The sequence below is a fragment of the Xenopus tropicalis genome, chromosome 7 (genome assembly GCF_000004195.4).
Source record: "Xenopus tropicalis strain Nigerian chromosome 7, UCB_Xtro_10.0, whole genome shotgun sequence".
NCBI classification, from domain to species: domain Eukaryota; kingdom Metazoa; phylum Chordata; class Amphibia; order Anura; family Pipidae; genus Xenopus; species Xenopus tropicalis.
This window is the reverse complement of record NC_030683.2, coordinates 46,387,817-46,415,429: the sequence shown is the minus strand read 5'-3', so window position 1 is coordinate 46,415,429 and position 27,613 is coordinate 46,387,817. Positions and strand designations below refer to the sequence as shown.

Genomic DNA, 27,613 nt, shown 5'->3' with positions numbered 1-27,613 from the left:
GGATCCTAATGGGCATTACACATTCAGTGATTCCAGTCATGTATTTCCATCTCACTGGGGATGTTTGAGTTTATTATAGGAATTACTGGGTTATTCACAAGCAGCGCCTTAGCGAGCAATGTAATGACACAAGTTATCCATTGAAAGTCCATTAGGAGTGAACACTACATAATAGTTCAGTGATTACTAATGTATGACTGTTTGTTAGGATTGTACTTTGCTAATAATGTGTATACTGACTTGTGAATCATTTAAAATGTCTGGCACTGAATCAGGCTACTTTTTAAAACTATTTTGTGCATTGCTGGAGATTTATAAAAGCTCTATATTCCATAACCAAGTTAAGTTACTACAAAGATTTTGCAAAGGGCTATGAAAAACCACCATAATGATTGCTGTAGATGCCTGATTTAATTGATGTAAAGGACAAATGATGTAGAGGCAAGATATATACACAAAGGGCAGATTTATTATGCTGTTTCAAAAACAGAGACAAAATTCGGCACACATTGACTGGCTTTGTTGTGTAAAAAAAACAGTGTAAAATTGGCATAATTTTTTTACGCACCATTTCTTCCACTTACATAAAATTATGGTGTTCAGACGGTGAAGTTCTCCATTTATTTTACATAGCTTTTTACATCGTTTTGAGCATGCTATTGTTCTGCACTAACTATGATGTCCTTTAGGGCTGTGACACATGGGGGAGATTAGTCGCCGCAACAAATCTCCCTTGTTGCAGGTGACTAATCTCCCCAATATGCCATCCCACCGGCGAAAATGTAAATATTAATGGCACTGGCAATAAAAGCAATACACTTAAGCACCATTAGTAAATTTATATAAGTTGTTCCATTATTAATCCACCTTTCTGCATTCCCAGGATCTCCAAAATTCTAGAAGTTTCCATTAGGGTCCAATAACCTGCTTATCATGTTGCCACCTTTTCTAAACCACTTCCCCATTGTCACCTACCTAAATTAATATATTTTTTAATTATACTACATATTAGTCACCCGTGACAAGGGAGATTTGTTGCGGGCGACTAACAAACAACTGTCACATCATCTGGGTCGGACTGGGCCGCCGGGACACCAGGACTAAGAGTTTGTAGACCCATTAAAATTGATGAGAAGATTTGAATTTGATACATTTGACCAAGTTTTTTTAATATTTAAATTTTTAAATACATTACCAAACACCTGCATATTTCTGTATCATTACAGAGAAAAAGGAAACAATGTTTAAAAATATTAATTATTTGATTACAAGGGAGTCTATGGGATATGGCCTTTCCGTAATTTGGAACTTTCTGGATAATGGATTTCTGGATAAGGGGTCTAATACCTGAACCTTGTACCAGATCCCAACTAACATATAATTAATCCTTATTGGAGGCAAAAGAATCCTATTGGGTTTAATTGCTGGTTAAATAATGTTTTTCGCAAACTTTAGGTAGGAGATACGAATTATGGAAAAATCCTTTATCCGGAAAACCCCAGATAAGGGTAAAAAATTATAAAAAAGGACTAATAATATCCTTGTTGGTGACTGTTCTATTATTATTATTATTATTATTATTAATATAGCCAAACTTTAGTGTTAGATACATGGACTATATCTATCTCTTTTATCCTATTATACATTCACCTTTTCTATGATTGCCTCTCATTCCATGCCCTTCAAGCATCTGTTTAGCCAGATTGCCTGTCATGTTGCACATTATTTGCTTTGTTACTGCACAGATGTGTGTGAATTCTAGTCATTTTATGGTTAGAAAATAGGAATTCACTCACTGTCAGATTCGTAAAATCTGACATTCATTTGTTTCAGACTGTGTTCTCTCCTGCTATGGTGGGAATGTCCACAAGTAAATTCATTTGGAACCATGTGGTTTGCCAATATTTAATTTTATCATAAAATCATGTATTTTCTAATACAAAGTGCACCATTTGGTAGATAAATATAAACAATTTAACATTTTAGGTTCAGATGGACAATAAGCCATACTAATGAGTATAACATGTTGAGGTGTTTTAATGTCTGATAGAAACCTGTATTTACTTAACCAGTGAAATAAATAGGCCTGTAGGTCATGGATGCAGTGATGGCTTCTTTGTGGTTTACTCAGGTTTAGGGTATTCTTACTGGATTTTGCAGAAAGAGTTGTACAGAAACCCTAAGACACCAATAAAATCATTTATTTCAATCTTCTAACTTGGGCAATAAATGCTTTTTAAGAATTTGTAAAGCTGCAGTCCCGGCATCTGTTTCACTAACTAAATAGCTCTGCTTGAGGGTTTAAGAGTACTCTACCATAGCAAAACTTTTTCAATCAATAGCGGCTGTACAGCTACAGATGAGAGCAATACCAAATAGTTTGTTCTTTGTACCAGAAAATCTCCTCAAGCTATTAACTGACTAGCTTTATTAAGGGCAAGTAAGATACTCCATATGGAAAGACACCTGTTATAGCAGCATACTGCACATGTTTGACTAGGATATATATTTGTATAGCACTATATAAATATTAGGTTACACTAAGATTGCAGTATATTTGCACATCATATAAGCTTTTATATACCAGCAAATATTTAGCTAAATAACACTGGCATCTGCATGCAGCTTAATATGAAATGCTTCACCAAACTTTTTAACTGATTTAATTTTTTTGGAAGGGAAGGTTATTTTAGATCATATGTCAATTGGAAATGGAAATTATTTCATAGTTCACTAATCTATAGTCTATATTCAGTAGTCATTCAACCTTCAATTAAAAAAATATTTTTTTTTCTACACTGTGCATTTCTGACTTTGTATTAGGTAACTTCTAGCAGAATCATTAAGCATTGCATACATGGCTCTAAGCCTATGAAGCTCTAAGTCTATGATATCAGGGTATGCTTTGAGAGCCCAATTTCTAATTTTTAGCTTTTCTATTCACTACCTGTACCTCTTATTTCTTGCAGAATACACCAGTCGGAACACCGATATTCATTGTTAATGCAACAGATCCAGATCAGGGTACTGGGGGAAGTGTACTGTATTCAATCCAGCCGCCTTCCAGCTTTTTTTCTATAGACAAGTCACGTGGTATTGTGACGGTGATTAACCCACTGGATTATGAGATCACTCAGGCATATCAGCTTCAGGTCAATGCAACGGTAAGTTGTTCACCCATTATTCTTGCAACCTTTGTGCTCCATATATATATTTTAAGACTAAAATGACAACTATCACTATTATATATATATATACTTTTAATGCAAAATTAGAAAGTTCTTGCAAAGACAATGTTATGATAAATGTAATTGTCAGTGTCAGTATCTCTTTAAGCCAAAACATGTAGTGCTATGATGTCTCTATAAATAAACTACACTGGTATAAAGCATTAAGTTAGTTAAAATCAAATCCACAACCCCACTACTGTAAAACACCAGTGCATCATCATTGTGCACACATGTGGCTTTATATTGATGATATATATTTATATTGATTTATTATATATGATCAGCTATATAGTTATCTGGCATGGTGTTTAGGGACAAACTATTTTTTAAAGAAGGTGTCATATGTTATGGATTTGGCAAAGACCAGATCCTGGTGCTGTGATTTTTGCAGAGCTTCCTAAGTTGTGTCATGGTACATAATAATTCCTGACCATGACCAATTAATTACAGGGAGGAAGGCTTAGAAGTACCTTATCTATTCCTTTTCTTTCATCTTTATGTTTTAATAAATAGCACAAACAACATCTGATTTTCATTAATCCTTTAGCAATAAATGCAGGCTTTAAAATAACATAAAAAACATTTTGCATAAATGCAAAATACACTCGAAATAAATTACCGACAGTTCACCTCTGAGTTTATCAATAATAACTCCTTAACAAGTGAAATCAGAAGTCAGAAAAGAAACATCCCACATGGCCTTAAACAGCAGATCCTTGCAGTTATTCTGCAGATAGTGTTCATGCTGTGTTGTTCAATACAGTTTAAATGAGCATTAATCCCCTGTAATCAACTCATTCTACAGTTACATGGTCCTTTTACCCTGCATAAAATAACGTTTCTATCTGTCTATTTCTGCCAGTGCCAGGTTTTATAAGGGATTATGGTATAGAAAGGAAGAAAGTCTTATATTTCCCCTATTTCTTTTCTATACATTTCTAATGAAATATTTATGAATGTATAATATATTTAAGAGTTCAGCTTTGATTTTAGAAAACGATGTCTAAATTTTGCAAAATTCTCTTCTGCCCATAGAAATATATATATTTTTTAAATTCTTTTTCTCCTCTTCCAGAATTTTAGAACCTGGAAATGGTTATCAAATAACATTTTATTATTGTATTACATGGTTAAATATATATATATATATATATATATATATCTATATATATATAAATTTTCAGCACACCAAACTTATACCAATTATCCAAAAGTCCAAAAAAATTGGGTGCACACATCTTTTACGAATAAAACATTATGTTTATTTAATCATGCTGATAAAACAGGCCAATGTTTCGGTCTCCACCTAAGACCTTTATCAAAATATAAATACATATATATATATATATATATATATATATATATAGAGAGAGAGAGAGCGAGAGAGTTTATATATTGTATCACAGTGGCAAATGGTATTCAATGAGTGAAGCATTTATTAACAAATGATCAGTGTTCAAGCTATTGGCCAACCTTTTTAAGAGATCCATTATCTTTAGGTAAGGGATAGAAATGCAGACCTCACTGTATAGGACTTAAATAAAAACATCACCCTAGTCATCCACACACAATTTTAGGTTTGGTATATAACATGGCCAGATTAATTTTATTTATGGTAAGTATTTTACTGAAAGAGTGTTGGTGTCCCAACAGTTTCTGAATAATTCCAGCTGTCTGGAACAGATTTCAGTTCAGGTGAAACATGTGATTAAAAAGCAATACAGAACACAAATTTACTGTGATTACCTGGCATAACAGCATAGATATTAAAGGCAATCTCCCATCAACATAGAACAGTAGTTATACTCATCACACAGCCACATGCAATATATATTTACTGACTTTTCTGTATGGCAGAGGAGAATAGATATTATACTGACAAGATATTTCCATTAACAATATGGCACATCTAGCTGATTGCAGCTCTATTAATGCTTCAGGGTATGAACATTTTCAAATCTATTAACCTAATCGTTCTCATGAGGCTCCATAGAAGGGATTTTAACAGTCTAATTGCACATAATTTTCTATTAATTAATAATTACACTGGTAGCAAAATTATTTTCACTGTGGATACAGAACATATCCCGAGGCAACACCAGCAATTGGAGGAGAAAGATGATAATGCTGTTCAGTCAGTTTCAGTCGCTGGCTGACACAAATGGATTCATACAGGCAAAATAGGAAATCACTTACTTCCATACATTATAATCTGACTTTATTTGAACACAGTGTTCTATTACATTATTTCAATTTTGCATATGTTGAAATGTGGATTCTGTTGTGGATGCTATTTAAGATATTCGGTAAGTAGAGATATTCTTAGACCTGCATTGATCTATCATTTCTGGCATCAAACTGTTGCACTTGAAACATGAAACAAGTAAACTGCTGTCCTAATGAGGACAAACTAAAGGACCAGTATTACTACAACAATCAAAAGGGTTTTATATGAATTTTATTATAGTGCACTGTAACCAGGGGCTTAAGGTGGCCATACACGCACCGATAATATCGTACGAAACCTCGTTTATGTCGGCGAGTCGACCGATATCGCAGGAAGCTGCTGATATCGGCCGACTCGCCGATCGGACCAGTTGGAAAATTTTGATCGGGCGCCATAGAAGGCGCCTGATCAAAATCTCCCTTCAGAGCTGAATCGGCAGAAGGAGGTAGAAATCCTATTGTTTCTACCTCCTTACCTGCCGATTCAGCCCTGAATGGTGTGTGGCACATCTGACGATGTTTCGTGCGACCGATGGTCGCACGAAACATCGTCAGATCGTCACGTGTATGGCCAGCTTTACTTTTCCAAGCTCCCGAGAAAGGCACACCACAAACCAGGTGGTGTGAAAGGAAATGTTAAGGGTGTGGGTGCAGGGATATTTGTTTAGGACAACACCACATAATTATTGTACAGTAAAAGATTCTAAGAGGACTAGCTGGCTTATTACAGTGGTCTGCATGCAAAGACCATGGGTGTTTGTAGCCAACAGTCAGGAAATACAGAAGATCTGAATCTCTGCAATGACTGTTCCCTCTAAACTGCATTTGCTGTGCAGAAATAATACCAGAACACACAACAAATTGTGTGGCAACAATGTTTTCTGTGTTCAGTACCCATGCAGCTGTTAAGTAAGATGAGTAAGATTAGATTGTTTTTTGTATATACAGTCTTGTAACCATTCCCCAGTGGGTTTTTCTATATAACTATGTACTTTCTTTTCATCTGTTTTTCTTACTGTCGTTTTTATAGGATCAAGACAAGACCAAACCCCTGTCAACTTTGGCTAACTTGGCAATAACAATCACTGACATACAAGACATGGACCCAATATTTATCAACTTGCCTTACAGCACAAACATCTATGAGAATTCACCTCCAGTAAGTGTTTTGTGGCCAAACTGGCCAAAGTATTTTGTGGCTTCTTCTCTGTGCCTTTTACAAACATCAATTTCTAAATTGTGTTACAGTCTATTAGATAAGTGCCACCTCCAGGTAAGAAATTAATTATATGCATCAATTATATATACATTTAATATATCAATTAATACCGCAATATATATTTAAGGATATATAAAGCTTTTTTTTCTCTATTATTCTCTTCTCCATTCTCTTCTTTTAGCCACCTTGGCCAGACTCATAACTGAGACTTTTCATTTTTTTTATCAGCTTTGTTACTTTTCTTTGGAGTTTCTCAATTTTAATAATATCCATTTTAATGATTGGAAAACAAAACTGCTCTGCATATTCTAGATACTACTTATAATGCCATTCTCCAAAGCATAATCTTGAATATAGTTTGCCTACAACAGATGTTAAACTTAATCGTAATCTCTTTTTGAATATTGGAATTACATCAGTGGCCTGGCTAAAGTTAAACTAAGTTCTCTAAGTACCCTACAGTGTATATCATCATGGCCAGGCCCGGATATGTGGATAGGCCACAATGGCCTGGGCCTAGGGCGGCACATATGGGGGGGCGGCATGCTGCCCCGCCGCACCAAAATATTAAAGTTTTTCTCGTATACGGAGCAATGGGGACCTCTCCCCCATTGCTCCGTATGCTATTGAAAAGTTTGCGCGTGCGGGGGTGCACACGCCGTTCGCGCGTGCGGGGGTGCACACGCCGTTCGCGCGTGGGGGGGGCGGGGAGGACGATGGACAGGGGGCGGCCTCAGGGCGCCAGCCTTACAAATCCAGCCCTGATCATGGCCTGGCCTTGTTTTAAGTTTGAGATTTTATAATACCCATTAACACATACAGAATACTTATATACAGGTATGGGACCTGTTATCCAGAATGCTCAGGACCTTGGTTTTTCCAGATAAGGGATCCTTCGATATTATCAATCTCCACCATTTAAGTTTACTTAAAAATCATTTAAACATTAAATAAACCCAACTGGATTATTTTGCCTCCAATAAAGATGAATAATATCTTCAGTTAGGATCAAGTACAAGTTACTTTTTTATTATTACAGAGAAAGAATGACATCATTTAGAAAAATTTGAATCATTTTATTTAAATGGAGATTAAATGTGGGATGGTTTTACTGTAATTTGCAGCTTAATGGATAACAGGTTTCCAGATAACGGATCCCATACCTGTATTTATTCAGACACAAGCCTTAGTCCTCTCCTTTTTCTTGTGTTTCTTGCATTTTAGTAACATCTTTTTTTTTATCCATTCACTTTTCAGCTGTCCTTGCTTCCTTTTCTTTTGAGAGCAAAAGCACATGTTGCTCCCTCTTTATCTGTAACAAACAGCATGACATTGATTTTGTATCATTTTAGCTGTGGAAATACCCAATCTAATGTGTATATATTACTCAATAAAGTCCTTCTTACGTAGGATTATTGCATCAAATTTTAATTTCCTCACTTAAGTAACAGAATGTCAAGCCTGTGAAGAGTGAAGAGCTGATAGAAAGTGAAAAGGATGTATAAACTGCAGCAAATTACTGCAAACGGATAACTATCAGCTTATTGACTGGGGTTGAGAAGTGAGAAATAGGATTTTCAGCTTCAAGATCTACCACTGAAGCTTTGCAGTGGCCCCGATTTCACTCCTTATGGGTTTTCCAGCAAAAATACTAGGTTGTGATTTTCTTTTTTAGTAAAACCTTTAATCCTTTCTTAGCGTGAAAATAAAATGAAGTTTAAAAACCCAATCATATTTTCTGGTTGCTCAGAACACACTGTCTTCACTTTCAGCTTAAAGCAGAGGTTAAAGTTTGTGATAATCACAATGTATACAGGGGTCAAGCATTAGTGAATAATTTGATCTTTGGAAGCATTGCTCTTAATTGGTAATTGGTGCAATTTGTAACCTTCCATTGCTCTTTCTCTCTGGGGCAACCCTGTTAATATTGCATTGATGTGCAATGGTTTACTCATTGTGAGGAGAAAACTAATATAATAAAATATTATTTTGCTCATATAGAGCTTTGCTTTGCCTTATCTTAAAGATAACAAAAATGTCTTTGCAGCAGACCATAGGGCGTGGGTAAAGAGGTGGTGCCAAGGAAAATATATAAATCAAAAATACAGGCCAGCACACTTTTCTTGTAAGTTGTGATCATGTATGTGTGTACATCATATGCAGGTTGCATAGTGTTAAAGTGGTGATGAGTGGAGTATTCTGGCATCACTTTTTTTTTATTTGTACACAAATTTATAAATATGGCCTTTAACATTTACTAGTGTTACGGAAATTTCAGATAGCAAAAGTGGTAAATAGGTAAGATTTATTTGACACATACGTGGGTTCTGAACAAACCAAGAGTCAAAACTACAGAACAAAGACACCACAGGGTTTATATAGACGTTGTGACATAGTATCATATGTCATAAGAAACGTATAAGCATAGGTGTTACCAGTTTACCAGTGTACGCGCATAGAAATATCTGTTCACAGCACAGAAAACAAGGAGCTGCTCTTAAATAGGTGGTTCTGTTCAAAGGGCTATAGTAGACGTACTAAGGCTAATGTGAGAACAGAATCCATCCGAGTCAGGGGGTCTGTGGGAGAATCTGCACCAGGGCCGCCATCAGGGGGGCACAGGCGGGACAGTTGTTCCAGGCCCCGGCGTTTAAAGGGGGCCCGGCCGTGCTAGAGTTTTCTTTACCTCGGGCCCCCTTCAATCAACTCCGGGCACTGTTACTTCCATTGCCGTCGTCCGCTGTTATGTCCCAAGCTCCCCGCTACATGTGCGCTTTTATAAGGTTGCGCCCTGTGCTCACTGACGTCACACGCACGGGGCGCAACCCTATAAAAGCGCACATGTAGCGGGAAGCTCGGGACGTAGTGGAAGATACAAATGAAGCCGGAGTTGACACAGGTGAGGAGCGTGAGGCGGTGGCGGCAGTAGAGGACTGTAGGATGCTTGGGGGGACCCTGGGGGAAGGTGGAGGATGCTTGGGGGGGCCCTGGGGGAAGGTGGAGGATGCTTGGGGGGGCCCTGGGGGAAGGTGGAGGATGCTTGGGGGGGGCCCTGTGGGAAGGTGGAGGATGCTTGGGGGGGCCCTGGGGGAAGGTGGAGGATGCTTGGGGGGGCCCTGGGGGAAGGTGGAGGATGCTTGGGGGGGGCTCTGGGGGAAGGTGGAGGATGCTTGGGGGGACCCTGGGGGAAGGTGGAGGATGCTTGGGGGGACCCTGGGGGAAGGTGGAGGATGCTTGGGGGGGGCCCTGGGGGAAGGTGGAGGATGCTTGGGGGGGCCCTGGGGGAAGGTGGAGGATGCTTGGGGGGGGGCTTGGAAGAAGCAGCAGGATGTTGGGTGGGGGAGTTGAAGGATGCTTAGGGGGCCCTGGAAGAAGCAGGAGGATTCTGGGGGGGGGGGGGGGGAGCGTCAAGAAGCGGCGGAGAGTGGGCTGGGCCATTGTATGGGAACACTGGGGGAGGACCACCAATGTTTTAGGGGGCCCTGGGCTGGCTAGCAATGTATTAGTGGGTCCCTGCCACTAATGCAAAATGTAACCCTTGGCCACAAATGTTTTAGGGGGGCCCTGGCTACCAATGTTTTAGGGGGCCTTCACTACCAATGCTTGTGTATCCCTTGTATTGATGGGAGGGCCCGTGGGAGGGTGGGGCCCAGAAATTTTGTTGTGAGGGGCCCCGTGATATCTGATGGCGGCCCTGATCTGCACACACAGAATTTATTCTTTATCACTAGGATCTAGAAGCTTTGAAAAATCAGTTGTACTTACATTTTTTACATGTCTTTATACCAAAAAAAAGAAACTTATGTAACAGGAAAAGGGAGGTCTGCATATGTGTCCAAAACAACCTTTTGCCCAAATGCTATGTACATTCCCCCCTCATGAAATACAATATTGGAATTTACAGATTCGCAATAGTTTAGTTGTATCAGCACCTTGAAAGTTTTCCCACTTAGGACCTTGAGGCCACCATCTTAACTTATGTTGCGTCACTTTTCTCTCCCTGTGTAAAAAGCGCACTTAAAATCACTTATATAAGTAATATAAGTAATAAGTGCTTAAACCAAAAGTTATTTGAAACAAAATATATTTTATATTTGTTCCTTTTAGCACACAGGCCTAAGGGTGAGGAAAGGGAGAGGTCAGCATTCGCATGTAAATAAAACCTGTACTTACGGGTGCTATTATGTGTTTGGCTGCTAGAGTTTGTTTTACTAGTTGAAACTGGAAATGAATAAGCCAGGCTGTCAGAAGTGTTATCCCAGGAATTCTCTTTCTTCCCAACACCTTTACACCTCAGCTGGAACTGAAAATTGCATGTGTCCAATCCAAATAGTAAGCGCTTTGATGTAGCATGGAACGATTGAAAACTGGCAAACAGAATATACAGTTTTACACTATATGTTAAAGTTATAATGAAGAACTAGATTTTTCACGAAAAGCAATACACCTGAAAACCCAGCTTACAGGTCAGTTAGGGTGAGTGACTAATACACCAGTGTTTGCTATATCTGTGTCCTTGTTATAAACTAAGGAAGACCCTGACCAAAGGTCAGAACCGCAACCTTCATATTCCTGTTCTTCCTCTCCTACCACGTGCATGCACCATCTCTCCTTTGTTGCTTGCTGTGATCCTCTTGGTTTTATTAGCAATGCTGCAAAATAACTCTTCATGATATATGGCTAAGAATTGGGATCACTGTAATAAATAATAATTCAAAGCATGATAAGGGTACTCTTCTGTTTTTAAATTGATAAGTAGTCGCTATATAACTTAAACAAGTATATAAGGCAGTATGTTAGGGAAGCATGGCAATAAAATAAGTACCAATAAAATCCTGTACCAATAAACTACAGTTTCAACTTGCATATTGAGCTGTACCTAAAACTAAGGGACCAGCTTTATTTCTGACTGAATACTTATTTTAAAGGAGAAGCATATTAAGGATTGTAGCCATGCTTATTCATGCACCCAACTGTAGGCTAGGCTTTAAAAGAACTTGTGCAGAGCATAGTTTTTGACTAACATGTTTTATTAAGTAAGTAAGGTATTTGCGGATTGGGCATATAGGTTAAAACAGATCAGGATCTCATCCAAGCAGACCATGCCTCTAAGAAATGAGTTTTGTTCTGTACTGTGGCAATACCAGCCTCAAAAGTTTTACCATTTACCCTGCTTTTTATTTCCTCTAATAAAAGTGTAAGCAGGGTCTTCTATTTTGCTGCTATCGCTATATTGGTAGCCTTCAAAATTTGGATGAATAGAATATGTGCTTATGAATTTTTTGCATGGGTTTATCCAGCAGAAAAGTGCAAATGTCTTTTTAAACAGGTCTACAAAGCAATCTGAGCTGCCACCTAGTCCCATAATGGTCGAAAGACCAGAACCAAAACATATGAGATTGGGTACCCGTATCAGCCCCTCCAGCACAATAAGGAGTTACTAGGAAAAAATGTATGTAGCTTTACTGGAGTATGGTACAAATTAAGTTTTATATATATATATATATATACATATATACTGTAAGTATATATACTATACTGCACAAAAAAAATCCAAAAATATATTTTGTATCCTTCTTACCATGACAGAAAGGAAAATACAGTATTTGTAAATAACAATACATATAAGCACATACCCTTTTTATTATCTTACTAAGATATAAATACTAACTGTAAAATAACCATTAACTTGTCTTTTAAACTGGGTACCTTTAATCAGCATAGCACAGACGTGGGTCACATTTTTTGTATGAACTTGTACCCCAGACCATACATTTATTGATATTGTGCTACAATTTTTCTTGTAAGGCTATCAACCTAATTGTGTGTAATCTGGCCTTAAAGGCTGCTAAAGGTAATTCTGCTAACAAAGAAATATTATGTTTATACTAAGCCCAGTGCTAGGCTGTATTCTTTATGATGACAGTTGACTGTAATGGTTTTTCCATTCACTTCTGTGAGCATTTAAAACCATAGAGAAAGCACTTGGAAGCCCATCATTCTTCCCTCTGGGTGGGAATTGATGCTTATGCTTCCAGCACCCTGCAGTTACATAAAGATACTATCTGACATCCCCCAGAGTGCTCAGTTAATAAGAATCTGTCTGCCATTTCACTTGGTGGTTCTTCTTTTTTTTCTCATATGTGCATCCTAAGAGGCCCTAAAATCCCTGATATAATCTTCTTTACACCAGTGACCAACAACAGTCATCTAATGGTCTGCCACTTTCCCAGTGTTGATTGACTTATGTCACTGTAAAGTGCCTTAATGCATTAACATGTGAACAATAACACTGAGTGCAGACAGATGCTTAATGGTGCCTGAACATGTGTAGTTTCCTAGTTTCCAGTTTACTTTACCATTCAGTCAGAATGGTCATGTGAAATAAAGATGTCAAATCATATGCATTATGGGACTCATCTAAATATATTTTACAGCAAACATTTACATGTTAACTGCAGGTAGAGATTTTCAGCAAAGTTTAAACAAATGCATGATTTTGAAAAAAAGTTTTTGAAGGCATGGGTGATATTAGTGGCAGATCTAGTAATGATCACTCCCCCAGTCCCACGCCAAACCTGAAAGATGATTTGTTTTGAATAAATATTAAGTCAGACCTGCCACAAGGACCTTAATGCTGCAGGACCTCAAAGTATCCACTTGGTCTGATGTCTTTGCTGTTGTACAGGTATCGGGCCCCTTATCCGGAAACCCATTAACCAGAAAGTCCCAAATTACAGAAAGGCCATCTCCCATAGACTCCATTTTAATCAAATAATTCACATTTTTAAAAATGGTTTCCTTTTTCTCTGTAATAATAAAACAGTACCTTGAACTTGATTCCAATTCAAAGATCTAATTAATATTAATTGGAGGCAAAACAATCCTATTGGGTTTAATTACTGTTTAAATAATTTTTTTTAGAAAACTTAAGGTAGGAGATCCAAATTATGGAAAGACCCCTTATCCGGAAAACCCCCAGGTCCCAAGCATTCTGGATAATGGGTCCCATACCTGTACCACAAGATAACATAATAGTTAGGCATGTAACAGAAATGTTGATGTTGATGCAGAAATTGGATCTTTTAGGATCAAAAGTAGGATTCCTAATTTTTCTAATAGAAATAATAACTTACATGTCAGAAACCAGCAGAAAGCATTCTGTTTACTGATCATACTTTATTTAGAATAATGCATTCCCGGCTGAAAATGTATAAAGGATATAGAATTCTTCCAGCAATTCCATGGTCTGTATAATAGAACTTGATAACATAACTTTATAACATTCTATTGGTCTGAAACTGCTGAGCGAATTTTAATATCCTTTTAATTTAGCATAGTGATACATGGGCCCATAAATTATTGACAAAGAATGGTTTTCAATGTAATAATACAGGTATATGAACTATTATTTCAAATATACGTGACTTAGAGTTTTCTTGTTAAGGGGTCCTTTTATCCGCTAAAAAGCAATAAAACTGTGTATAAGACCAAAAGGATTGTTTTGACACCAATAAGTATTAATTATATCTTAGTTGGGATTAAGTACAAGATACTATTTTGCTATTACAGAAGAAAAAGCAAATCATATTCAAAATTAAAATTATTTGCTTAAAATGGACTTATGAGAGACCTTCTTGTGATTCCTGGATAAGGAATACCATACCTGTAATATCATATAGATTAAAAATCATATATGTTTGCAGTTCATATGGTGCATTTACAGAAGCTAAAAGTGGAAATGCAGATCCCTTGTCTATTTCTAACATATGAGTGGGAGGAGTGTTGATATAATATTTTGTGCATTAACATTCAAATCATGTTTGTTTATAAAGAATTTTCCTCAAACCTTAGTCTTCTGTTATCTTATCTAAACATACATACACATATTATTGTTATGTTATTGGTACTATTGCAGCATTGCACTTTATGAAACATCAACTAGCTTCCAGGCATGCTACAGTAGTTCTATGTTTTTTTTTTGTTTTTTTTTTATTTGTTGGCCCTTAAAACATTAGCTTGTTAGTGCCATTTAATGTATGTTCCTAATCTGATACAATTCACTTGAGCTACATGTTCATTTATATGTCGCAGGAAGATGGATTATTTTTCTTGTTTCCCCTGGCTACTTTCTTCTGTTTATTATTTTCAACCTAATGGAAGTTGTTCTGCTGCTGATCAGAACAATAAGAATGAGTTGTCAGATTGCCGTCTCAGGGGAAGCTGTTTATATCTAATCTATAGTTTTCTATATGTATTCATCTAACGATAGTATGACCTCTTTCAAACTTGAGCAAACTCTATATGGTACAATCATACAACGTTTTTTTCTTCTCTGGTGCTTTAAAATGTATAGCGCAGCTGTCTAACACTTATGATTCTGAGTCACTCTCCTGTGTTTGACAGGCGACTACAGCACTGTCAGATAGAGCGACACCCTCGCCCAGTTATTTAAAAGGAGAAATAGTCTCTTTTGCCAATGAAGGATTTGGAGTTCCTATCTCTTCTACTGGAACAGTGAATTAAAGCCCTATAAATTGTTAGAGCTGAACCCTGAATCTTTATTACTTTTTTCTTGCTTTAAATTTCTTCATTTTCATCCAATTTTTATTGCATACCTCCCCCTTGCAATACTTACCTTTCTCAGTTGCATTGGAAGCTTTGGGAAAGCCATCATACAAGTCATTTGATTTCCCTTTTGTAAATGTAAGACACTGCAGCTCTATGCTATTCAAAGCTTGGAGACCAAGGATTTATGAATGATCTTTCACCATCAACCATCAGGTTAACTATCGCATGAATCTTACAATCCTAGTTGTAAGAATTAAAGCAAGTGAGTAATTAATAATGTGGGCTTGGGCTTCTCAAGATCAAAGAAACATTCATTTAACATTGAAGAAATAGATAAAAACACTTGCATTATGTCTGTAATTATTTGTGCTCCTCAACATCACTGTGAGTGTTATGCTAAACTCCATAATACAAATATACATAAATATACAATATACAGGCCCTGCACCCAATAAACCCTCTGCTGTTAAGGTTGTCATGTCACCAAAATGTTGCTTTAGAAAAACATCCTTTATATAATATGCTAAATGACCAGCATTTTCCAGACACATGTTTAGCATCTCAGCCACAAACAAACCAAAGGTCTGAATATGAAGTTGGTCAATTCTTTGCTGTTATAGCTACAGCTACTGTTCTGGGAAGGCTTTTGACCAGATTTTGCAATATTGTTGGTGGGATTTTGCTTTTATTCAGCCACAAGATCATTTGAAAGAAATGCCTAGCTCACCAGAGGCCTCCCCTTTAGATTAGAGGAACAGAACTTTCATTTGCAGCAGTGTAAGTGTTTTTTTATGGTGAGGACAGTGATGTTGTAATGGCTGATTCTGTTAATGCCTTTAAGAGGGGCCTGGATGAGTTCTTGAACAAACATAGTATCCAAAACTATTGGATATGTGGCTATTTTGTGATACTAAAATCTACAGTTAGTATTGATGTTGGTATATATAGTTTATGTATGTGAGTGTATAGATAGGTCAGTATGGGTCTGTATGTGAGTGGATAGATAGGTCAGTATGGGTCTGTATGTGAGTGTATAGATAGGTCAGTATGGGTCTGTATGTGAGTGTATAGATAGGTCAGTATGGGTCTGTATGTGAGTGGATAGATAGGTCAGTATGGGTCTGTATGTGAGTGTATAGATAGGTCAGTGTGGGTCTGTATGTGAGTGGATAGATAGGTCAGTATGGGTCTGTATGTGAGTGGATAGATAGGTCAGTATGGGTCTGTATGTGAGTGTATAGATAGGTCAGTATGGGTCTGTATGTGAGTGGATAGATAGGTCAGTATGGGTCTGTATGTGAGTGTATAGATAGGTCAGTATGGGTCTGTATGTGAGTGTATAGATAGGTCAGTATGGGTTTATGTATGTGAGTGTATAGATAGGTCAGTATGGGTCTGTATGTGAGTGTATAGAGGTCAGTATGGGTCAGTATGTGAGTGGATAGATAGATCATTATGGGTTTATGTATGAGAGTGTATAGATAGGTCAGTATGGGTTTATGTATGAGAGTGTATAGATAGGTCAGTATGGGTTTATGTATGAGAGTGTATAGATAGGTCAGTGTGGGTCTGTATGTGAGTGTATAGATAGGTCAGTATGGGTCTGTATGTGAGTGTATAGATAGGTCAGTATGGGTCTGTATGTGAGTGTATAGATAGGTCAGTATGGGTCTGTATGTGAGTGTATAGATAGGTCAGTATGGGTCTGTATGTGAGTGTATAGATAGGTCAGTATGGGTCTGTATGTGAGTGGATAGATAGGTCAGTATGGGTCTGTATGTGAGTGGATAGATAGGTCAGTATGGGTCTGTATGTGAGTGTATAGATAGGTTAGTATGGGTCTGTATGTGAGTGTATAGATAGGTCAGTATGGGTCTGTATGTGAGTGTATAGATAGGTCAGTATGGGTTTGTGTGTGCTGGGTTTACTTGGAAGAGTCGAACTCTGGTCTTTTTTCAACCTTATGTTACTATGTAACTATGTAAGTTTATGCTACAGTTGTCCAGTTAAATTGAGGCGATTACAACTAAAGAAAACAGGGCAGTTTTATCATCATATGTATAAATATTCACCCTGTTATCCTGTCGCAGAATTTCCACAAGTCTCTGCTTTCTGTTTTGGCTACCTGTGGCTACTCATAGTCATCAACCCTCCTGGAGCAGGTCACAACAGGCTGGCCTGCATCCCCTGATGCTGTGCACCTTGAGACAGTGTTCTAATGTGAGGTGTGTCTTGTGCTCCTTGGGGCCTTTGTGCTTCTTAATCAGGGAGACATAAATAACCCCTTTTGAAAAAAATTAGAACATTTCAGTGTTTGTTTTATTATAATGGCCTTTAATATTTCTTAATGGTATAGGACGATAGGATATAGGTAGGAGCTATGTTTATCTTAAATCTCCAAAATATCCCTTACAGTTATTGTGTTTCGGGGTGCTTTGATTGCAGCCAATTGGGATGAAAATATTAAGGGGCAGATTTACTAAAATGTTTCTCAATCTCATTGTTTTTAAAAATTTGAATAAACTAATTTCCATGAATGTCTGACATTTACTAAAAAATCTGAACAGAAAAAGTATGCAGATTTTTAGCCGTTGTCACATAGTAAATCTCAAAAAAGTTGCAATATTTTTATCTGTGATTTTTAGCACTAAACAATCCAAATTGAAAAAATAATCAGAGCGCTAGTAAATGGCCCCCAAAATGTATTGGCTTTGTTCTGCTTTACATGATTTTCTTGTCCCTCATACTTTCACGTAACAGTAGATTATCACAAACCCCTGGCTTTCCCTGTCTTTGCCTGTAACAATGGGAAGTAACAGTATAGCAATACATATACTATTTCATTCAAGACATGGCACATCAAATGTTATATCATATTTGTAACCTTTCTGTTACTTCTGGCATACTTTCCTGGAAACAAAGCAATGAAGGCTGATGTTCCACCAGTCCGGTGACAATCTGTATCTTTATATTACCAAGAGCTAAAGAAAGTTCTTCTCCCTGCTTCTTATTATATATGCACATTCCGGCTCTGACATATTCTGTACCGGACCAAAATAAATTATTGTTTAAGCAGCCCTTTGTACAGTTAAGAAAACATTGCAGCTCTTGTATGGTGCTTTCTTTTCAATTTTGTTACAGCCTGAAGCTCGGCAGTTAGAATATATATAGAATTGCAGCTCTTTCTTTATTCTGTTTCTACTAGTTTCACTATTAAAATATAGAGATGTAGCGAACTGTTCGCCGGCGAACTAATTCGCACAAAAATCGGGTGTTCGCAAGTTCGCGAACTTTTAGCGATGTTCGCAATTTTGGGTTCACCTTAGCTGGAGCCAAATTTTGACCTCTCACCCCAGAGCCAGCAGATACATGGCAGCCAATCAGGCAGCTCTCCCTCCTGGACCACCCCCGGACCACTCCCTTCCATATATAAACTGAAGCCAAGCAGCCATTTTACATTCTGCCTGTGTGTGCTTGAAGAGTTAGCATAGGGAGAGAGCTGTGCAGGGATTTGAGGGACAGTTTAGGTAGCTTTGCTGACTAGAAATCTACTTTCTACTGCTCTGTATGTAGCTGCTGTGGGCAGCTGTCCTGCTGATCTCATCTGCTGTAACCCAATAGTCCTTGTAAGGACTGCTTTTATTTTCTGATTACTGTTACTCTTCTTTCCATTGTGTACTGCAGCTCCGTCTGTGTGTGTTGGAGACAGACATTGTAGTGCACCAGCACCAACCACACATTCACATAATTTTTTTTTATTTGTGTTTTTTCACTTTGCTACTGTAATCTAGCTGTGTTGGAGACTGGTGTGCTGCTCCTAGTAGTGCACCAACCAGAGATCACTTTTTTTTTAAATTTAACTTACTGTTCTTTAACGTGTCCAGTGCTGTTTGCTGTTGTTCATAGTAGTGCACCAAACACGTTACACATACTAGTGACATTGCATTGCAATAAAATCACCTGAGCGATGTTTTTCCACCAGCAATAATATATTCCGTATCCACTACTGCGGCGTTTTGTCTTTGCGTGTGAACCGACTGTAACCTTTACACGACTTGATTGGCATGTAGACGCCGGACGTTTTAAAGCAGTTTATTACACAAGTTTAGAAATGTAGTGTGATTTGTGCCCTTACAGCACAAAACGCAACGCTGTGTCAACAAAGTATTTTTCAGAGAAATTTTTGCCCTTGATCCCCCTCCTGCATGTCACTGTCCAGGTCGTGGCACCCTTTAAAAAACTTTAAAATTAGTTTTCTGGCCAGAAATGGCTTTTCTAGGTTTTAAAGTTCGCCTTCTCATTGAAGTCTATGGGGTTCGCAAAGTTCGCAAAAGTTCGCAATTTTTGGCGGAAGTTCGCGAACAGGTTCGCGAACTTTTTTTGTGAGGTTCGCTACATCTCTATTAAAATACTCAACTGTATAGATTTATAATATTTTTATGTTCAGTCATATAGTGTCACTCATTTTATTCACAGGCATGGACCCATGCACCTATTGGGTCACTGCTTCATAGAGATTACACTGTAAATTATGGTGCCTGAGGCACAAAGAGAGGCGATGACTTGTCAAAGGTCACAACATTAAGAATCATAATTTGCTGTGTCAAAATAAGAGTTTGATCACGATAAATATTGTTGTGAAAAAAAGATACCGTATATACTCGAGTATAAGCCGATCCGAATATAAGCCGAGGTACCTAATTTTACCTTAGAAAACTGGAAAAACGTATTGACTCGAGTATAAGCCTAGGGTGGGAAATGCACCCGCTACTGCTAAGTTTCAATAATCAAAATAAATACCAATAAAATTACATTAATTGAGGCATCAGTGGGGTATATGTTTTTAAATAAAGAAAACAGTAAACTAGCTCTGTAAGTGGAGAAGAAGGTCAACAAAAACAAGAGGCACTGGAGGGTCTGGTTGCGGGGGGCCTAATTTGCACACAAAGGACAGTGGGTGCTAGTCTGGAGGGACCCTTGGCACCTGATTCGAGTATAAGCCGAGGGTGACTTTTTCAGCACATTTTCAGCACATTTTGGCTTATACTCGAGTATATACAGTAGTTAACGAATTACCAATTGTGATCCAGTAGGTAAAAGAAATGCAGCTAAAGAGTGTAGCAAGAGGGCTATGCTTGTCATTTAGAAAACCAACATACACATTTTATGAAGTGCTGTACAGTATATTATATACCCCTTCAGTGTATAACAATGGCTGCTGCTTAATCTCAAGTTTTGGAAACTCAGAATAAACTTTGCTATGTTTGCTACACAAACCACAAATTGTAGTAAAAAGTTGGAATCATATATTAAAAAAATTGGCCCAAAGAGTCAAGTGTTTAGTGACATAGGCATGTGACATAGACTCATGGCAAAAACACTTCTGGACACAAATAGGGAGGAAATCCTGGCCCCACCGATCTTACCATCTAACTGGGTTTTATGCATTGATATAAATAATTGGTAATATTCAAAATCGCTGGGATAGTGTTCCATAGGTGCCAATTGGACCAGATACTTATCCCATATCGATCATGCCGCAACCATAATTATTTTGTTTCTGTGGCTGTGCAATATATTAGTTCCTTTCAAATAAACTTTAACAGTAATAATAAAATGAAGCAAAAATAAAAACATAGAGTCCCACTTGTGAGCTCAGTTTTCAAGTTTCTTGTTAACAGCGGCTACTTATGTCTTTCTACATTACCCCTTTTTGAAGGCTTGATTTTAGGTAAACTCTGCTTCACGTACATTTAGGTTATCATAAAGCAATTTTAACCAGTGGATTTTACATGTTTTTTACAGGGAAGAACAGTGCGAATGGTAACCGCTATTGACCAAGACAAAGGGCGTCCCAGAGGAATTGGTTACACTATAGTTTCTGGTAAGTTATCAAAGCTTAAGGAACTTTTGATAAAGAAATAGCTGATTTACCCATAAAGAAAAAAAAATGAATTGCATTTTAGTACATACTTGAGTAATTAATGGATTACTTGATGGATAGCTGAATACTGTTAGACAGCAGGGATGACCAAAATAAAATAAGTTACTTGGGACTAGCTTTAAGTTTCTCCACAAGGGTAGAAACTATAGAACTAGGGATCATAATACTTTTGCTACAGTAAGAATAATACTGGTTCCAGATTCATGTATGCTTGGAAGCTACTCAGGGATCCACCACAGAACAAACACAATAAAGAAGAGCAAGGAATACTATCAGAGTCTTCATTGAGTTTTAATTCTCAATGTACTAGTGTACTTGGAAGCCATATTTGTCTGTCATTAGTTACCTATCCTCCAGCCAAGATTCCTTTTTCCCAATGCCTTGCATGCTTCTTTACTGTAGTCTATTTATTGGCCAGATTTTAAAGCATATTTCCTTTTTCCCAATGCCTTGCATGCTTCTTTACTGTAGTCTATTTATTGGCCAGATTTTAAAGCATATTGGAAAGTGGGAACATTTGGCACAACCATTAATGTCATTCCTCCATCAAAGCAAAGTCACATTTTTACCTGCAAATTTGAAATACAAGCATGCCAAGGAACTGGGACCTATGTCCAGTTGTAGGCCTATGTCTGTCAGTTCCTGATTACATTATAATTTACTGTTTTTCTGTTATTGACTCCTTGCCTGTTCCTGTCTGTTTGATTGTAGCCTAACCCTGACCCGTGCCTGAAATGTAATTACAGTTTTGCTTAACCCTTCCGATACATTTCTATTGGACTTCTCTCTGTTCCTCAGACTTCTGATCACTCCCTGATCCTGAAGGACTTGCAACCCTGACAGAAAGTTGCTTAGATTTACATTTTTTTTTTGTTATACAAAATGTTATTTTTGTGTTTATATATAAATAGATTGATACCCTAAAGGTGGCCATACACGCACCGATATTATCGTACGAAACCTCGTTTCGTACGATAATCGGTGCGTGTATGGTATGTCGGTGAGTCGACCGATATCGCAGGAAGCTGCTGATATCTGCCGACTCGCCGATCGGCCAGGTTAGAAAATTTTGATCGGGCGCCATAGAAGGCGCCTGACCAAAATTCTCCCTTCAGAGCTGAATCGGCAGAAGGAGGTAGAAATCCTATTGTTTCTACCTCCTTACCTGCCGATTCAGCCCTGAATGGTGTGTGGCGGATCTGACGATGTTTCGTGCGACCGATGGTCGTACGAAACATCGTCGGATCGCCACGTGTATGGCCAGCTTAACAGACTAAAGTATTGTTTTTTTATTTTTTACTGATTCCTTTTTGTTTTACTGATAAAAAGACTTGTTTTGTAAAGCCTTTTGGCAGTACAAATTTTTAATTTGTGCATATACATTACTTAATAACTGCCACAGAAAATCATTAGCATGGTTTCAATACACTCCCCATACCTTGCATTAGTGGCATTTATTAGATGAACCAAGAGATAAGAATCATGATAAATGGGCAAAGTTTCTGCAGATGTACTATACATAAGTCCTGGGGTTTCATACAAACTGATATCTATATGAACAGGGAGAACTAGACTGCACTGCTTAAGGTTGCTGTTAAAGGGAAATAGGATTAGTGCATTTTTAATTAGAGATTTCCTTTAATCCCTTGTCTGCCTAAGCGAGAACTGGCAAACTCTCTGGTGCCAAAGGTGTTAAGAAGTTTAAAAAGTTAGCATTTACTTTTTAAAACTGTTTGCTATCTGAATAACAAATGTGATTTACTTATAGAACCAACATATCACAGACCTTATCAGAAAGCCTTCCTCCCAGGTTTCTGTCTCGCTATGCATTTTATATCATCTTCCTAAGCATATTCATATTGCTCATTCACACCCCGATGTAGCTGCCTGCATGACAAGCAAGCCTTAATCCTGACCAGTGGGTGCAGCTCAGCAGGGCCAGCTATCATGGGAAAGAATCATGCAGAACACATCAAAGGAAACCATGATTAGTCTGCTTTATAGTTTGAGCACAGCAGGCCTCTGATTCCACTTAAATTTTTGGGTAGGAGGAAAAATATTTGAGGAAGTATTTACCAAACAGCTGCAGAACATCTCCTTTAGGAGCTGCTGGGAAAGTTAATTGCAAGTTTTGCAGAGGACATGACAGAAATTTGTGTAACTGTGAGATAACAGGGTCTAGAGGCTGCACTTTTCAGAATAAGCAATCATGTTTGCATTATTTGTTGCAGAATTCCTTTACTAGTTTAGGTTGCCTGTATTCACAACAATCATTCTTTGTTTCTATTCCTTCTACTTTGTCCCTTCTCCATTGTTTAACAATTCATTAATTTTGCTACAAAGGTTTTATTTTGTTTTGTAGGCAAACATTTATTAATTATGTCTTTATATACAATGGAAGGAAGTTTGAGTTCCTTGTTAGAGTCCTTACTATCTCCAAATGCCACAGAACCAAATGTATTATCTCTATTGAGACATTTATGTGTGCAGTAATGTGTGAAAGTGTCCGTACTATACAAAAATTAATATAACAATATATTATTGGGATTATAAGCATATGCTGATGTCACCTTAAGTTTCTTTTCAGAAAACATTGTAATTATCAGCAGCGAATATCTAGCAGGTTAAAAAAGAGGGGATTTTACCCCAGTTACTGAAGACAAAAGAGAAAGAGTTTACATACAACACTGAGCTTGTTTTGCTTTCACTTAAAGGAGAAGGAAAGGTATAATCACTGGGGGGGGTGGGGTACCAAAATTTTAGGCACCCCAGTGACTGTAGTCACTCACCTGATACCCTGGGTCAGCGCTCCTGATAGAAGAAACCTGCATTGGCCTGGGGTACCTGTAAGCAAGTGATCCTCTTCCTTCCTCTGTCTTCGCGCCACTTGTGCTTGCGCAGTAGAGTGAAAAGCGGAACTTTAATAAAAAAAAGCTTTTTCACTGTACTGCGCATAGGATCACAAACAAAGAAGACAGGAGGAAGAGGATCTCTAGAGTATAGGTACCCCGAACCGGTGCAGTTTTCTGCTGACAGGAGCACCGGCCCAGGGTATCGGGTAAGTGATTACAATCACTAGGGCTTCCAAACATTTTCGCACCCCAAAGTGATTATACCTTTCCTTCTCCTTTAATGGGGTAAAATAATAGAAAGTCCAAAGCAACCTAATGTTTGGTGAGAGATTTATACTATAAGGAATCATTTTCTTTCTATGTGTACACTGCTCTTAAAGGACAAGGAAAGGCAAAGTCACTTGGGGATACCAAAATGTTAGGCACCCCCAAGTGACTTTAATCGCTTACCTCGTACCCCGGGCTGGTGCCCCTGTTAGGAGAAAACAGCACCAGCCCGGGGTACCTGTAGCGAGCGCTTCCTCCTTCCTGCTTCCTTTCTGAAAATGCCAGCGGTTGGCGCATGCACAGTAGAGTTAAAAGCCGTCTTTTCTGTTAAAAGTTCGGCTTTTCACTCTACTGCGCATGCGTGCGCAGGGAACCCGGAAGGAGGAAGCGATCGCTGCTACCCCGGGCTGGTGCGGTGTTCTCTGTACAGGGGCACCAGCCCGGGGTACTCGGTAAGCGATTAAAATCACTTGGGGGTGCCTAATATTTTGGCACCCCCAAGTGACTTTACCTTTCTTTCTCCATTAAAGTCCAAGGATTCAGTTCCTGACTAATCCTACTTGTTGAATTTTCAGATGTTTAATCCAGACAAGCAATCATTTTTTTCTGTAGCAGATTTTATTAAGAAAAGTTTATTTCCTAATTCAATTCCAGATTTTCCTATAGAGCTGGATGCAATCCAATGTGAAAAACTTATCTTACTGTTTATCACATGAATTCTAGATTAAGAGAAATGTTTTTTTTTTCTCCTTGAATTGAATCTCTCCCATAAGTCTTCACATGATAAACCATAAAATAACTTTTTCTTATGGAATTGAATCTGGACCTACATGGGACATGCTGGGTAGGTATTCTGAGAGGCAAGTAAAATCAGCAGCTGACTGGGGTCAAGGCTTTGCTGGAAGTTGTGAATCTATAATTATTCCCCTTAAGTAATCTACAAAACATTTTGGCAGATTTATGAAGAAAGTCATGGGCCTTGGTGACTTTACCTTCTCATCACTCATATCTAGACCAACTAAATTACTTGTACTGTAATAAGGAACACTCTACAAAGATATTCTATTTGGGAAGCTTTCTGGGTTAATAAAGATTAATGTGCAGTCACTGTAAAATGTTCTGTAAGACATAAAGCATTAACTCTAACTGTCAATGCACTTCTGGATTCACTTAACCCTATGGTTGCTGACTCCAAGTTAAGCCAAGACCCAGGTAATGCTAAATCTCAGAAACCATTATAAATCTATATGTAGCCTTGAAAAGTGCTCAGAGATGGGCCCTAATTAAGTTTTTATCAATTAACTTTTTGGGTTTATAAAAATTAGGTCCTTTTACTTCAACTGGTTTCTGCCATCATATTTAGCTTGCAGTTCATTTCTTTTTTACTTAAAAAGGCTGTTTTGATTCTGCAGAAACTCTTTGTAGAGTTAACTTTTTCTTTTTTCCCTGTATGCTGTTGTTGACTTTCATAGCGTGAACTGAAAGAAAGCTTTGTACGAGTCAAGGGTTTGCAAGGTGGAACTCAAGGTTAAGTAAGAGAAATGGCCCTAGTGGCTGATGGGATATTTATGCACTGAAAAGTGCATCTGTTGCAAATTCCATGAACCACGTCAAGTTGCCTAGATTCATTTCAATGGAGTGTAGCCCTGACTGAGCAGGTTTGAATTAATAAATGATCCTCACCTGTGTACAGAACACTGCAGCCTGGTCTCATGAAAGTCAGTGCTTCCTAAGCACCGTAGAAACAACTTTGCAAATGTCCACACATTTTAAATTGTTTGCACAAAGAAAACATAAAATCAAGTTAGGAATCCTGTACAAATAAGGTAAGATCTCAATAAACATACTATTCTTTGACTGGTAATATGCTGCAAATATTCTCCAAGCTCTAACCAATGTTACCAATAAATCAATATGTGGTGGATACACCATTGGAATTACAAATAATCCAACTGTGGCTGGTTTGCATGTCCATGTTCTAACCCCCCCCCCCCTTTATTTTGTAAACCCATGCCCCTTCAAGCCTTGTACACACCTCACACCTATACTCTGGAAATTACGCAGTCCCCACTCATTTTTGACTGCAACTTGTATCTGATTCAAATCAGCACGTGACTGCAGTCATGTTGTATATATAGGGAAAAATGCTGTATTCTAGTCAAAACATATATATAGTGATTGTACTTTCCACACTTCACTGCCTATAGTTTGTCAGGTCCTAATATTTAAGTAAATTGGGGTTATTGCTTTGTAAAATGAATAAGGCCCATATATATATATATATATATACACAGTATATAGGGCAGTAAGGTTGATCCAGTGTTTGGAGAAATTCCTCTTCAGCTGTAGCTAGCGTGGACTTTTCTTTCACGGCTTGTGGTCTCTGTGGTTTATAAAAACTTTTTAAATTTCAACCTTTTATTTGTTAAGGTTACTAAAATAGCACCTGTTCTTAGATATCGATAGCCCTTTAGGGGAATATGAGCTCAAAGTAAATACAGTAGTAGGGCACAGAATATTTTGGCAATTGTGCCCTCCTACATAGTTACATAGGGTTAAAAAAAGACCAGAGTCCATCAAGTTCAACCCTTCCAAGTAAACCCAGCACCCACACAGCCATACTGACCTATCTATCCACTCACATACAGACCCATACTGACCTATCTATACACTCACATACAGACCCATACTGACCTATCTATCCACTCACATACAGACCCATACTGACCTATCTATCCACTCACATACAGACCCATACTGACCTATCTATACACTCACATACAGACCCATACTGACCTATCTATCCACTCACATACAGACCCATACTGACCTATCTATCCACTCACATACAGACCCATACTGACCTATCTATACACTCACATACAGACCCATACTGACCTATCTATCCACTCACATACATAAACCCATACTGACCTATCTATCCACTCACATACAGACCCATACTGACCTATCTATCCACTCACATACATAAACCCATGCTGACCTATCTATACACTCACATACAGACCCATACTGACCTATCTATACACTCACATACAGACCCCTACTGACCTATCTATACACTCACATACAGACCCATACTGACCTATCTATACACTCACATACAGACCCATACTGACCTATCTATACACTCACATACAGACCCCTACTGACCTATCTATACACTCACATACAGACCCCTACTGACCTATCTATACACTCACATACAGACCCATACTGACCTATCTATACACTCACATACAGACCCCTACTGACCTATCTATACACTCACATACAGACCCAT

General features: G+C 38.0%; 1 protein-coding gene across 1 annotated transcript in view; it reads left to right on the top strand.

Annotated features, from left to right (window-relative positions):
- Positions 1-27,613, top strand: part of cdh23 (cadherin-related 23) — a 465,229-nt gene that overhangs the window by 153,260 nt on the left and 284,356 nt on the right. The window contains exons 6-8 of the mRNA XM_031906723.1: positions 2,970-3,164; positions 6,487-6,615; positions 21,052-21,130. Of these exons, the coding sequence (XP_031762583.1) occupies positions 2,970-3,164; positions 6,487-6,615; positions 21,052-21,130 (403 nt within the window). The remainder of the gene's footprint in view (positions 1-2,969; positions 3,165-6,486; positions 6,616-21,051; positions 21,131-27,613) is intronic.